This window comes from Pinus tabuliformis, chromosome 2_2, assembly GCF_031772625.1.
Source record: "Pinus tabuliformis cultivar Carrire ecotype Pingquan chromosome 2_2, CPIR1, whole genome shotgun sequence".
Classification (NCBI taxonomy): domain Eukaryota; kingdom Viridiplantae; phylum Streptophyta; class Pinopsida; order Pinales; family Pinaceae; genus Pinus; species Pinus tabuliformis.
In genome coordinates, this window is record NC_142300.1 from 995,945,596 (window position 1) to 995,961,541 (window position 15,946).

Below are 15,946 nucleotides of genomic sequence, written 5' to 3' on the forward strand. Positions count from 1 at the left end.
GTTGAGCCAGTTAGACTGTAATATCCATGTAAGGTCGGTGGTAGTACTGATAGTGTGCACCATCCCTCTGCTCCTGGATCAGCCATGTGCCAAGAGGCCAGATCACAGCTTCCTTGGATAACTGATTGGCAGATGTGTTGCATTCCCTGTAGATATGATGACATGCAAAAGAATCAAAATATGTGATGAGCCTGTGAGTCTCGTCCAGTATAGGTCTCAGAGTATAAGCAAAGCAGTTAGAAGATTTGTTTATCCAGTTGCATACAATTTTTGAGTCCCCAAAAATTTGGAGATTCCTGCAATGTTTTTCCAAAGCAAATTGAATGAGATATTTTGCAGTAATCAGTTCAGCAAAGTTGTTTATGCCCCTCCCCAGGCCCATTTGGATTTGGAAGTGATGGGATTCAGAAAGATATAGAATGGCTCCGCCCCCACACCCATCTTCCTATGCTGAACCATCGAAATAAGCCCAAGGTTGAGTGTGATTGATGTTTTCAGGGACAATGTGTCTGGGGGGAGGATTTTCCTCATCATCAGGAATGGTGTGATAGTCTGCCAGAAGGCGGGCAGTGATGGAGGGCCAATGAGGAGTGGTGTCCTGAAAGATGTATCTATTACGGGCTATCTAGATTGCCCAACAGATGAGGAGAGGTAGGTTTCGAGCCTTGGTCGGGGTTGCAGAAATCCACCATGTGGACCAAGCTTCTATGATTGTTAGGCCCTGCCAATTGCACTGGGTGGGGATGTTCGATAAAATAGAGTTCTAGAGGTCCTTAGTGACCGGGCAGGTGAGGAAAAGATGGTCTGTATATTCGGTACTGTTCTTGCATAAGCAACACCAAAAAGGTCCATGCTGAGCTCGCTTGATTAGATTGTCACCAGTGGGAGTCTTATTTTTGAGAATTGTCCACATGAATAATCGGGTCTTGGGAGGCGCTTTTAGTTTCCACAAGTTTTTCCACCAGTGTTCGATAGCTTGTGGTCTATGAATATTAGCTAAACAGAGATATCCCTCCTTGGGGGAGTATATCCCATTTTTTGCATGCGCCCAGATTATCTCATCCTCCCCTTCAACAATTCTGATATGTGATTCTGTTAGTGCTGTTGTATAATCCGCCCAATGTTGATGCCAGTGCTGAGGGATATTTAGGCTGTGAGCCGTTTTCCAGGCTTGCTGTAAGAAGGTGGAGCATTGCATATCTGCAATGTGGCTGATATGAGTGATACCCACATTGCTAAGATGGTGCTTAAGATCTTCGGGCAGCATGTGGGCGTTACCGCATCCAATCCAAGGATCTAGTCCTATGCGCACTGATGTGCCTGATTGAATTCTCCAGGTGAGTCCTTGCCGGATAATGGACATTGAATTTAACACAGCTTTCTAGATGACTGATATCCTTGTTTTGTTCCAGTGTGGCTGTCGAAGCCAGTCCATCAGATTTAGTGGGGCTATGTATTTTGAAGAGGCCACCATGGTCCAAAGGCTATTTGAAGTGATCAATTGCCAGCCAAGCTTGGCCGCCAATGCTGAGGAGAAGTCATCCAGCTTTTTAATGCCCCAACCTCCCCATTTCTTTGGAAGTGTAAGCAATTCCCATTTGGCCCAGGCAAATATTCTCCCTGCCTGATTGCCCTTCCAGAGAAACCTACAACAAAGATTTTTTATTCTAGAGAGAATACCTCTAGGTATCCAAGCCAGAGACATCCAATATACTGGAGTGGCTTCAAGAACAACTTTGATGAGTACTAGTCTTCCTGCTCTGGAGAGGTACTTATGATACCAGATGTTGAGCCGTCTTTCCATCTTGGAGATTAACCATGTCCAGTCTGCTATCTTGTAACCGTGGGGCTTCAGCCTATATCCCAGATATCTAAGGCCATCCTCCATCTGCAGAAGTGTAAAAGGGAATCTATGAAGTGCATACTGAATCTCATGGGGGGAGCATCCAGTGGCTGTAATGGTGGATTTGGTGTTGTTGATGACCATGCCTGTAGCCATTTGAAATAGTGAGATTGTGTTCTGCAATATCGTCAGATCCCCAATCCCCCCATCTAGGAAAATCAACACATCATCCACAAAAAGTAGATGAGTCAGAATGCATCTGTTAGTGATCCTGATTCCTTTAAGTCTTCCTCTGCTATGCTCTTCTTTTATAAGTCTGCTGAGCCCTTCCATGATGAGCAAAAATAATAATGGGGATAGAGGGCAACCCTGCCTGAGACCTCTTTCAGAGTGAAAGAAGGGCGATGCCGCCCCATTGACAAGGACACTGAAAGATATATTTGATATGCAACACATAATCCATTTTATAAATTCATAAGGGAAACCTAGATGAGTTAGGAGCATTCTGATGTACAACCAACTTACACGATCAAAGGCTTTTGAGAGGTCTACCTTTAAGATCATACCTTTCATCTTCTTCGTCTGAATAGAGTGCAATACTTCTTGTGCAGTTCCAACAGCCTCGTGGATCTGTCGATCTTGCAGAAAGGCAAATTGCTCAGAAGATATGTGTGTGGATAGAATGGGATGGAGGCGATTGGCTATGATTTTGGCAATGATTTTGTATATACAGTTGCATAGGGAGATGGGACGGAAGTCATCGAAGGAGGCTGGGTTGTCTGATTTGGGGATGAGGGCGATGAAGGTGGTATTGAAAGCCTCATACATCTTACCATTGATCCGACACTCTTCAATGACTTTAAGAAGATCTTCTCCAAGAGTATCAAAAAATGTTGTGTAAAACTCCACCGACCAACCATCTGGTCCTGGACTCTTGTCGCGCTTGAACCATTTCAAGGTAGCCTCAAGTTCCCCCATTGAGACCTCCCTATTCAACTCCATGGCGGTCTCCTGGTCCACAAACCGAGGAAATAGTTGTGCTACTCGAATGACTTCAGCAAGAGTGGCATTGGGAGGTGCCTTGTAGATCTGCTTGAAGTGGGTTGTAGCTAGGGATGCTAATTGTGGGAATGTATTCATAGTATTCCCCTATTCATTTGTTAGTTTCCATATGGAATTGATAGCTTTACGACCATTTGCAAATTTGTGGAAAAATTTTGTATTATCATCTCCCTCAAGCAGCCATATTGCTCTACTTCTCAGCCTCCAGGTTTCTTCCCGGTCCTTTAGGATTTTGCTTCGCTTAGTTATTAAGGTTGTGAGCTTTTCCTTCTGATCATTAGAGGTGAAAACCCCCCTTGTTCATTTTCCAAGGCAACAATCTCTGCTTCAGTGTCCCTTAGGGTTTGATCATCCTGTTCTCTCTTGTTGTGTGCCCAGATTTTAGATAATCGCTTCAGCTCCTTTAGGTTACGTGCAAAGCCTTCAGCTATATTCCCACCAGTAGCAGGAGGGTGGGTCTTCCAAAATTCAGTTACCATTCGAGTATAGGTTGCATCCCTCAACCAAGTGGAGTTGAATTTGAAAGGGGCTTTAGGTTTGTTCAATCCACCTCTTATTTCAAGGTATATCGGCAAATGGTCTGATATACCCCCTGATCTGACCCACTGTCTGTAGTTATATCCCATGCTTAGCAATCCCTCCTTGATGAGAAAGCGATCTAGTCTTCTAGCGAGACTGTCCTCTCCAATTCTTCTATTCCTCCAGGTAGGTTGTATTTTTGTTGATGGAATATCAATAAGACTGTGATTCTCTAAGATATTCTCAAAGTAAGCAGATAGGGGGTCAATCTAGGCATGATGTCCCCATGATTCCGAGAAACCTATGGAGAAATTTAAATCCCCCCCAAGGATTATGTTGTCCTTTTGCAGAAGATTGGAGTTCAGTAATTGTTCCCAGAATTCTTCACGGTGTTGGCATGGCCCGTATACATTGATAAGTCTAATGTCAGTGCCCAGTTCAGATGAGAAGATATCCACTCCTATGTGTCCAATGCCTCCCCATATGTTACAGAGTTTAATGGTTCGAGAATTGAAACCCATGGCAATGCCTCCCGAGCGGCCATTGACATCAAGGGCTTGAAAAGACCAACCAAGAAGCATGGATTCTAATAGGTGTGTGATTGCATTAGCTAGGCCTAGAGTTTCTTGAAGGAATATGACATCGACCAGTTCAGTCCTAAGAAGTCTGCAGAAAGCTAGTTTTTTTCAAGGGTAGCTAACCCTCGGCAGTTAAATGAGAGCAGCTTCATGGAGGGGGAGAGACCAGGGTGTTCTGTGCTCTAAGAACCCTGTCGATAGTGTGCTGCCTCCCAGAGGCAATCTCCTCCCCTGCCTGCATCTTGGCTTTGGATAGAGAGGAGGGTCTACCTCGTGGTGGCTTCAGGGGGATGGTGGGGGATACAAGGCCAATTCCAGTGGAGTCAGGAGCCTGTGATCGAGCCCGGGATCGAAGCGGGTATCTGGGGGATAGAGGCCCTTGTGCAGAGTCATGGGATATGGCGGGGGTCACCTCCGGGATGGATGGGGGGGTGCAAGAAAAAATGGGGGGTGCAGGGAGCATGCCAGAGTAATTGGGGGCGGGGGCATGAAAGCAGAGACCTGGTGAATAACCGAAGATAAAGCCATGCTATTAGGTGAAATCAGTGTTGCAGGAATCGCCCCCCCCCCCCCGGATCCAAAGGCAGAATCGCGGATCGGAGCGAATCGATCCGGAATCCCCACTGGAAGCGCGATTCCGTTTTGGAGGTGGCGCGATTCCGGGCAAAAAAAACGATTCCTGCCATTTCATGTTGCGGCCCCCCGGAATCGCGGTTCGGCAGACGCTTCGGGCACGGGGTGGCGCCACGCAACCTGCCCGGAAGCGCACGCCACCCAGGCGCAACCCGGACGCAACCTGCCCGGAAGCGCACGCCACCCAGGCGCAACCCGGACGCAACCCCGCGGGCAGCGAATTAAACATATTTTTTTTTTTAATTTCTTTTAAAGTTTAACTTAACTAGCATGAGGGGGTGGGTTAGGTGAGTTTAGGGTGACTTTAGAAAAGAATAAAGCCCCCATTCTCTTCTCATTTGCTCACTTTGAGTTTATGAGAGTTGGAGAAGAGAAGAGAGGAGAGGAGAAGAGAAGAGAGGAAAGGAGAGGAGAAGAGAGGAGAGCTTGGAGGAGTGAAGAAGGAGGAGCTAGGAGAAGGAGGAGGAGCTTGGAGCAAGAGCTTGGAGGACTTCATCTACAAGAGCTAAAGAGGTAAGTTCAAACCCCAAACTCCCTTGTTTTTTTGAAAAAAAAATTGTATTTTTCTCCTCTCTCTCCTACTCTTTCCCATTGTTTCTACTTGCTCCTTTATTTACAGGTTGTCCACCACCTATATCCATATTCCAAGATGGTGTTCTTTTGGCTTCTATGTATCATTCCACTCTTGGTTTTAATGATGGCAAGGGTGAGGAATAGAGGGGAAGAGGAAGGGGATGAACTTGGTCCTAATAGTAGTGACCCAATGTATGATGAGGAGGAAGGGTTTGAAGAGGAAGGGGATGAACTTGAAGAGGACACTGAAGCACAAGATGGGAAAGGTACATCAAATCCCTTGTGGAACTATGTGACCAAACTTGAAGGGGGAAAGGGTGGTGGATCTTACAAATGGATGTGCCGTCATGGTTGTCATGGAGGAAAACCATATACGGGTTCATATACCCGTCTGAGGAGGCATCTTTGTGGGGTGCTAGACAGTGATGAAAAAAAGGGTTCTGTGGGGGTAACCATTTGCCCAAACATTTCAAGTGAACAAAGACAAAAATACATCAAAATAGAGATGGCTGCACAACGAAAAAACAAGAAACAAAAAACTCATTCTGAATCAAGTGCAACCTCTAAATTTGGTAGTTGCCCATCTCCTCATGGTACTTTTGCAACCTTTGGAGGTAGAAAAACAATAGGGGATTTCCTTAATGTTACTGGGAGGGATGATGTGGATGGAAAGATAGTCCGTTTTCTTTGTGCTTGCGGTGTACCATTCAATGTGCTTCGCTCTCCCTATTGGCATGAAATGGTAAAGGCCATCAATGAAGCCCCAAAAGGATACAAGGCCCCCAACTATGAGAAAGCTAGAACAGTGTTATTAGAAAGAGAAAAAGCTAAGGTTCAAAGAGCTTTGACACGTTTTACACATGAGTGGGTGGATTCTGGGGTATCCATTGTATCAGATGGGTGGACAAATATTAGAAACCAACATTTGATAAATGTTCTTGGTGTTTCTTCTAGTGGTGCAGTATTTATTGCATCTCATGACTCCTCCTCCATCAGTGCAACTGCACCAAACATTGCAGATCTCCTATTGAAATCAATCAAAGATGTTGGTCCGAATAATGTGGTTCAAGTGATCACAGATAATGCAGCAAATTGTAAGTTAGCAGGAAAAATTATTGAGCGTACTCATCCACACATCTTTTGGTCTGGGTGCCTGGTTCACACATTGAACCTTTTGATGCATGATATTGTGAAACACAAAGATTGTGGGTGGATTGCTGAGGTTTACAGGAAAGGGAAGCAGCTCATTAAATTCATCACAGGGCATACAAGGGTAAACTACTTCTATGGCACTTACTCCAAGTTGCAATTGCTTAAAATTGCAAAGACAAGATTTGCTAGTTATTACCTCACCTTTAGGCGGCTAGTGAGGGTGAGACAAGCTTTAACTAATCTGGTGTGTGCTGAAACATGGGATGAAATTAACGTCAGTACAGATGGTGCTAATGAAGTCAAGGACACTGTTCTTGACAGTTACTTTTGGTCACAGGTTAAATATGTTTTGCAATTCACCAAACCAATTTATTACATGATCAAGTTTGCAGATTCAGATCGACCAGTAATTGGGGAGGTGTATGAGCAAATGGATAGCATGTTGGGGCAGATTAAAGACATTGTTGAGCCTAGAGATACCACCTTGTACAATTATATTCGTGAAGAGGTGGAAAAACGATGGGATATGCTAAATGTTCCATTGCATGCATTAGCATATGTTTTGACACCTAAATACTATCATCCATCATGGCTTTCAAAACCAGCACCTGGGGGGGGAGTCAGGAGAAAACCACACCAAGATAAAGAGGTTCACAAAAAATATATGGCTGCATTGAGTAGATTAATCCCTGATGAGGAGGAGGCTGCATTGGTACGGAGACAGGTGAGCAACTATACGAGCAACACTGGTCCATTTTCGAGCATGCATGCAATTCAAGATCGAGAGCATTTTTCTGCTCTTGAGTGGTGGAACATGCATGGAGGGCCTACTCCACTTCTACAGAGTTTGGCATTGCGGGTGCTATCACAGGTGGTAAACACTTCTTCTGCAGAGAGGTGTTGGAGCTCTTATTCTTTCATCCACAGTGTTAAAAGGAACAGGTTGAATTTAGACCGGGCAGAGAGCTTGGTTTATGTTCATTACAACTTGCGATTGTTGTCCCATTACTGTGAAGATGCAAAGTCTAATAAAGACTTGTTGACTTGGGACAAGAATCCAGAGGAGCCCAATTTGGAGGATGGAGTGTTGCGACTAGAGCAATTAGAGGATTCTCTTATCCAGGTATGTCCATTGTGGTATGAATTTTCCAATTTTCCCTTATAAAGCATTTCTCTAATTCATGTTTTTAATTTTTTTGTTAACTAGTGTTTTTTTTTTTGCATGAATTTTTTGAGCGATTCTAGGATGATGACACGGGTGTTGATATGCCACCACCCCCACCCCCATCTGGTCCCTTGGTTTCTAGGTTCCATGGTTCAACACCAACGGCAGGGGGTTCTTCTTCATCAGTTCCAGTGCCACGACTTACACAGGGACCATCTTCTTCATTGCCACCACGTGGAGGCCCGCCATCACGTTCTATTCGTGGTGGAAGGAGGAGAGATTAGTAGATATATTCACAATCTACTTCTTTTTGTCATAGATTACTCATTAGACTTGTAGACTTGTGAATTTGAATTTTGAACCTTTTTGGCTTGGCGGTGACCAAGTGACATATTTTGTAAACATTATTATTTGAATTTTGGACATGACAAATGTTGACAGTTGCTCACTTGCTAGATAAATCATAATATGCTCTATGTTTTATGTTTTATAATATGCTTAAATGTTTTATGTTTTATAATATGCTTAAAAATTTGATGTATGTTTGTAATAGCTAGAATATAGATGATTGTTGTACATACTAGTAACTACAATGGAATCATGGATGCCATATCTATCTTGATTTATGCAAAAATATGCATGTTTTCATGTCTTCTACAATTAATTTGGTATTTGGGATGTTTGTTTTGAGTATAAATGCAAAAAAATATATAAAAATATATATATATAGCAGACGCTTCCGCGGACGCTTCGCTCCCTAGATTTTTGGAAAATGACGCTTCCGCGCTCCGCGCTTCCGCTTCGCTCCCGCTTCGTGCAACATTGGGTGAAATAGAGAGATGAACAAAGCAGGTTTTTGAAGAGGACATACCCAAAGATAACGCAGCCTCCACAACCGCCCTTGCCCTAGTCAGAGGAGGAGAGGGAGGCCGATATGGTGCTTTGCCGCACTTCTTCGGAGTCTCCTTGGCTGGTGTATCCACTGCTGCTTTAGGGGTGGTATGGGTCGTTGCTGCTTCAGAAGAGGGTTGATTCACAGGTGCTTGAGGATCCTTAGTAGGGATTGTCTTTCCTTTATCCCCTGCTCTTGCTTTGCCATTCAGGGGGCAATCCCTGAATAGGTGACCCACCTTATGGCACCTCCTGCTGATAGGAGGGTTTGGTTGAGGGTTTGCAGGATTTAGACAAGGCGCCCGAGAGAGGTGGGATGCTTGTGAAGCTGTCGGAGAGGGGAGTTGATACCGAAGCTACGGGAGGGGTACCCTGTGCTGTGACCGAGGGTTCACCATGGGGAGAAAGTGAAGGGAAATGTGACCCGAAAGATGGAGGAAAATGCGGACAACCCGAGGAGCTAGCAACAAGGTCAGGGCCTATACAACGGGTCGCAAAATGTAGGAAGGACGACGATGGGCGAGGGGTAGCGAGAAATGGCCAGGAAGGGTTGGTCTGAGGTAGGGTTACTACCGAACATGAGGGAGTCGAGAGCGAGGGTAAGGACACAATAGCTTCCGACAAATCGCTACAATAAGGGAGCAGTCCTTCCGAGTTAGCGTGGGGGGATGTCCAGATGGATACACCCTCCAAAGGGTCAACTGAGTAATCTACCATGTCTACTTCCATAATTGATCCGAGAGTTACGCGCCAGCTGCCACCATAAACTGTAAAAATCGTTGATGTTAATCGCGAGCAAAAGGAGGAGGTGTAGAAGGGCACGACGGAGTCACGGGGGGGGCAAAACAAAATCACAAACGGGGAAACGGTAGATGCGGTGAACGACATCGGAGGAGTACGGCAGCAGGGTGACAAAATTGTTATAAAGCGAAAGGGAGAGTGTAGCAGAAAATTCTCTGAAGACAAATCCTAGCCTGTGTCAGGCGGGTTCTCTTCCATTGTTTTCTCGACCCAAATTTCTTGGTGCATTGTCCTAAAGGTGCAATGTTTATTAAATCAGTGGATGCATCAACACATAAAAGATGCAAAATTGATATGTGAGTTGTTAGATGGGTTCATCCAGGCGATTGGTGCGCGGAATTTGGTGCAAGCCATAACAGATAATGCAACTAATTATGTGGTTGTTGGCAAAATGCTTATGTATAGGCACCACTCATTATTCTGAACTACATGCGCAACACATCGTATTGATTTGATGCTTGAGGATATGGGGAAAATCTCCTTCATCTAGGAGGTGATTGATAAGGCTAGGAGCATCCCCAAGTTCATATACAACCATGCTTTTGTTCTTATCCTCATGAGGAGATGCACCAGAACCATGGAGTTGCAACGTCCTGCAATCACACGTTTTGCTACCAACTTCATTACTATTCAGTCTTTACTTCAATGTGAATTTGAGTTGAAGCAAATGTATGTTTCTAATGAGTAGCATGATTGTAGACACAACAAGAGATAGGATGGGAGAGCCATTGCAAAAATGGTGCACACTGACACCTTTTGGCAAGGAGTAGAAGAAGTGCGCTCAGTTAGTGAACCTATAGTAAAGGTCCTAAGATTGGTAGATGGGGATAAGCCTGCAATGCCTTATTTGTATGAGGCCATGGATGAGGCCAAAGAGACCATTCATGCTTATTATGCAGGCAAAGGTTCCGCTAGGTTTAGTAGGCACATGATGTTATGGGATATGATTGATAGTCAATGGACAAGATGCTTCATCGACCCATTCATGCAACAACACTTTTCCTCAACCCCACATTTTCCTACAAATGCAACTTTGATTTTGATTGTGAGGTGATGGAAGGGCTCCATACCTATATTCATAAGATGGTATTTGATCTCAAGCTTCACAAAAAAATCAATTACGAGATATAGGTGTATCAAGATGGTGTTGGACTATTTGGCTTTGATGATGTTATTCGTGAAAGGACCATCTTCGTTCCATGTAAGTAACAAGTCATGACTCATTAGAATTTACTAATTTAGAATTCTAAATTTTTTAAATTCAATTACGTTTCATTTGAAAGTTTGATTATGTTTAAGTTTTTTACTTTTCTTTATTTTGTTATAGATGTTTGGTGGCAAAGCTATGGTGCAAGGGCACCAAATTTGCAAAAATTGGCCATCAAAATCCTCAGTCAAACCGGTAGCACTTCGACGTGTGAGCGCAATTTGAGTGTGTTCGAGAAAATATACTTGAAAAAATGCAACAAGTTATAACCTTAGCTTCAACCTTCAAATAAGCTATTGCATTTATTGTAATTTATGACCCTCAAGTGTCAAGACTCATTAATTTTTTTATGACACTCTTACAAGTTGGAGTTCGCACACCTTAATGACTTGGTGTATGTCCATTACAATCTTCAACTATGGGTGAAGCAAAAATAGAGAAACCACTGGATGTGGATGCCATTTCCTTAGACAATATTGATGTATTGTCTAAGAGGAGGCTAGAGTCCAAGGTTCCCATAATGTAGGAGTCACCTACATGGTTAGAGGAGGAACCATTAGTACAGGGGCAACAAGAGGAGGACTCAGTGGAGAAGTAGCAACAAGAGGAGGAGAAGAATGTGGGAGCATCAATACCATTTTCTACAGAAATAGAAAGCACAGTTCCATACCCAGCAATCATCATTTAACATTAGGTGTAGGGCTAGGGCCTTCTACTACTAGGGGCAAGCCTGACAAACAACCCATCATCTTTTCCCATAAAAGGGGGAGACGACACTAATCTCAAATAGCTAGCTACTAGTTTTGTTTGTTTTGCTATATATAACTCATGATGATGAGATACACTTGTATATATGATGTTATTTTGTATTGGTTCTTCACATTTGAGTCCTCAATTGGGCAATTATCAAGGATCAACAAGATTTGGTATCACTTTTGATGTATCATTTTTATTTGACATCCGCTACATCATATATACCAGTGTTTTCTTCATATTTATGTGCCAATGAATTTATTTCATGTTGTTGCTTTATATGTTTAAAAATCTGAAAAAAATGAACATATTTTGCATTCTTTTTATTTGTCATTTTTTTGTTGATGTTGCTGAAAAGATGTTCGCAGGACCCTCACCGATATTTTCCAGTTGTCGACATTTTCAACACCGGTATTTACAACAGCCCTTTGTTTTCTTTGACTCCCCGGATCAGCTCATTGGGGCCCATCACCCCTCGGGGAAGTACTCACCAAAATATGGCTTTTCACAACTAGTGCAAGTCAACTTGAATCATACAGCTCCTTGGTGGGGAAAAACTTTGGAAGATGAAATTTCCCTCAAAAGCAAAATTATTTATATGGCTGATTCTGAGGAAAAATAGCCCCCACTTGGGACTACTTACAAAACCATTATTTTCAAGGACCCAGCAAATGCTTCCTATGGTCAATGGATGAAGAAACTATTGATCATTTTTATTCTCCAATTACACAATCTATCTGGGCTGAAATACAAGATTAGAAGACCTGTCATACCCTTGGGATGGCCCTTCGGTTGAAGATAGCCTAAAGCTTGGCTGTCAGCATCTCACAAAGTCAACATAAGGCTCTTCCTCTTACCATGGCCTGGGGAATATGGTTGGACAGAAATCAGGCAATCTTTGGTAACTTTGCTCCCTCTTCCATCAAAATTGCCATTACTAGTTCAGCCATCATGGAATCTTTTAGATCCAGCAGCGAAAATCAGCTGAAGGCACCAAATGCAGATATCTCCATACAAAAAGACTTCCCTTGGGCTTTCTTTGATGGTGTTTCCCAAAAGAATCTCCGCAAGGAAGCGCAAGCGGCATTCACCACCTCTCTATTTCACAACACATTTCCTTCACAGCGGGACTTGGGTGAGTCTCAAATAATTATACAAAGCTTATGGCTTTAAAATTAGTACTTCAGTTGCCATTGGACAAAAACATTTGACATCTATATATGGAGACTCCCTCTTGGTTATAAATTGTGTGAAGAGTCTCAACAGTTTACATAACTATTCTCTGCAGCCACTCTTTCATTCAGCGTAGTCAACAGCTTACTAGCACTTTTCTCAGATCTCCTATGACCATGTCAACAGGAACATGAATCAAGAAGCGGACTGCCTCTCAAAAGCTCGTTTAGAGCTGGAAACATGGAAGATTACAACAGCAGAAGAAGGCAGCTCTACAGAACATCTTCCTGAGCCTTGGCTATAAATAATGTCTACTCTTTATATCTCTGTTTTGCCATAATTTTTTTGGACTTTTTATGAACTCTTATCAGTTACCATATGAGAACACATCAGTGATTTAAGTTTTTTTGGAAAGATGTATTTAATGGACAGTCAACAGAAAGTATTATGGATATAGTTCTGACGCTGGTATATGTATGGACAGCAATCTGGGGCACTTTTTTGTAAAGATGGGATGCTGAAAAGCATGTATCGATGTAATTTTATTTATACTTGATAAAATTACAGAAAATTTTCATATATATATATTTTAAAGTTGGTCATTGAAATTGAAAGAGATTCCGACAAAGAATTAGAGAATGCATAAATACACTGGTACCTTGGTTCTACCGTCGATCCAATTGGGATGACAGAGCGCGAAATACAACTCTTTCTTGGAACAGATTTCCAAGGGCGAATCGAGCCGTGCAAGAAGACAGGGATACTGAATTGGAAGCATCTTTTCCCACACGGAGTCCGAATTGCCGGCCGACCTGAATGTCCGACTGACAGCTCTGAGCCTGCAAACATCTCTGGGTGTAGTGAAGCAGAGCATGTGCGATATGCAGCTCTCTGGCAAATCCCCCAGCGTCGTCATTGCCCCTTTCTCATTCTCCTCCATTTACCAGGGTTACAATCGCAAGACACAAAATTAGTTTATTCTTTGGATTTGCGACCCTCACTCTATACTACCCAATGCACAATACGAAGGCAATGCCTTTCCGAAAATCTGTGTAAGAGCATTACTGTAGGTCGCAGAATATCAACCGTTCTATCGAATCCAATGAACTCTTCCATAAATATAAGTTATCAAATTACAACCGACTTAATGAAAAAAAATATATTATATTTAATTAATTATAAACTTCCGTGTTTTTATATAATATTTTTTTTCCCATTAAGTCGGTTGTAATCTGATAACTTACATTTATGGAAGAGCAATGGATTCGATTGAATGGTGGATATTCTAGGACTCACAAGATTTTGTTATTTATGTGAGATAATAAATTTTATAAGAATTAATAAGATTCAAAATGATGATGTCAACTATAGGGAAGATTCACCATTTTTGAAGTAAAAAAGTAAAAAGATTAAACTAGCAATTGCCTCAAAAGGTACACCAAAAAAATAGAAGATTTGAGGGGATTTTCTCACGAACATAGGCATATGTATAATGGTTGCCAAACTCTCCAATGAAATTGGTAATTAAAATATTAATTATTAAAGATGATATATATTGTACTCATTAATATATTGTACTCATTAATTTTTTTGGACTAAAGTAAAATTAGTTACAATAAACATTATCACATGTTTTTACAATAATATTTTTTTTAAATAACATTTTTTTAATTTATTAAAATTATATAATTATTTATCAATTTTACTTGACTTTATTACACACAAAAAAACAAAAGCAAATAACTTCATAAGTGTATTGCAGTCTTATTTCCACCTAGATATTCCTTTTACATGAATATGGCTTTTAGCTTTGACTTGTCCATTTTAATAATTTATGTGGGTCACTCTCACGTGTTTATTTGATCTCATACAACCCAGTAGAGGAGAGATGTCACATTTTGACTTTAGAAGTACCAATCCATGAGAGGGATTAAACTTGTTGTCATGAAATTTGCATATTAAGGGATTTGATCTAAGATGGATCTATGCTAATTAAAAATTAATCTATTTTTTTTTGTAAGCTAAGGAATTTCTATTATCTATAGAAAATTGAAAATTACATACTAAGGAACCTCAATCTGCCCATATGGGAAACCGGATCTGTTGGTTCCTCTTCATCATGCATTCGATACTGTTTTTCTTTTATCATACTGTCAGAAAAAAGACTTACAAGACATTAAACCTTCATAATCAGATTGTTTTCAGAGACTGTTTTTTCTAAGATCTACTCAAAGACCTATCTTCACTACTGATTGTTGTAACATGCAATCAAATTCCCAAAACAGATCTGTAGCAACAAAAATCAAAAAGAGAGAGTTAACTAGCCTCTCAAGCTTCCGCGCTTCCGTTTTTGGTTTCGTCTTTGTCCTTGGTTTTTATCAGTTCCTTCAGCATCCCCTGTATCTCCTTGATCTGCTCATTCTGTTGCCACATTATAACTTCGACATTAGCCATCTCCTTTCTTGTTGCCTGCGATTCCTGGGCCATCTCCACCATTTCTACAGCGACCTGTTCCATTGCCTTGGCCCAGTAAATGTGGAGAGCTTGCCTTGGACCCAGTAAATGTGGAGAGCTTGACGGTATAGGGTTAGTCTACCCCTGGTATTGCCTGGATCTGGCATCTGAGATTTCCACTCTTCCATCTCAGGGTCTGACGGTTCTTCCAGGACTTTGTTTTCCATGACGTCTATGATTTTTCGAATGTCTTCATTTGTTTCTTGCTTGTAAGCCTGCTCTGCCTCATGAGCCGTCCTACGAATAGATTTCCTCCCCTTTTTTGTTTTTCCCGTGTCGGGTTTCCCTCCTCTCCATTGTTTTCTTGCCGAGGTCGGCCCTTACCTCTTCGTCCGCGTCCTCTCCCTCTTCCGCCTGTTCTGCCTCGTTTAACATTTTTACTGCTCTGTCCTATTTCAAAAGTCCCCCTCAGGAAACCCTCATCCTGGTTAATCTCCATGTCTTCTGAGCTTTCGACCTCAATTTTGATTCTGCTCCGATCGAATTGTCTGTCTCTGTAATCTTCCCGCTCTAACTGAACTTCTTTATCCCAGCTCGCTGCCATCTTAACTCGCTTAAGTCGTTGGTTTTTATTCCTCTGCCAGGTCTCTCCTTTCCTTGCCACCTTCTTCAACGTCTTGCTGTCTGTCATCCTTCTCTTGTTCCGCCTTATAGTTTTATCGCCACCTTTCTGTTTATGATGCGTTTGTCCTCCATTTCCTTTCTCCCTTATTACTTGCATGATACTCTTTGCGATGTTTCTCGTGTTGGAAATAATACTGAGAGGGGGGGGTGAATCAGTATTATCAGATTAGATAAAACTTTTCAATTTCATACTCAGAAACATATACGCGACTTCAGTTAAGTGAACCCGCGTGTACACGCGACTGTGTCTAATGCAACTAGCGTATATCCAGAGATCTTATGATTGAGTTAATCTTATCTTCAGTAAATGCATCAGAACATTATTAAGCATATTAACAGTAAACAGGTGCAGTATAACAGAACAGATCATCACACAAATGCCACACACATGAACACCATGATATAAGGTGGAAACCCAATGTGGGTGAAAACCACCTGCTGCAATTTGTCTCTTTCTT

At 42.1% G+C, this 15,946-nt stretch overlaps 1 protein-coding gene across 2 annotated transcripts in view; it reads right to left on the reverse strand.

Moving 5' to 3' along the window:
• LOC149196694 (F-box protein PP2-B11-like) overlaps positions 1-15,946 on the reverse strand; it is a 76,046-nt gene that overhangs the window by 12,086 nt on the left and 48,014 nt on the right. Inside the window, exon 1 of one of the 2 annotated variants that reach the window (XM_089405613.1) lies at positions 13,009-13,453. The exons of the other annotated variant lie outside the window; for it this stretch is intronic. Coding sequence (XP_089261739.1) covers positions 13,009-13,290 — 282 coding nt within the window. The 5' untranslated portion in view covers positions 13,291-13,453. Of the gene's footprint in view, positions 1-13,008; positions 13,454-15,946 lie in introns of those variants that run through there. 2 annotated transcript variants of the gene reach the window in all.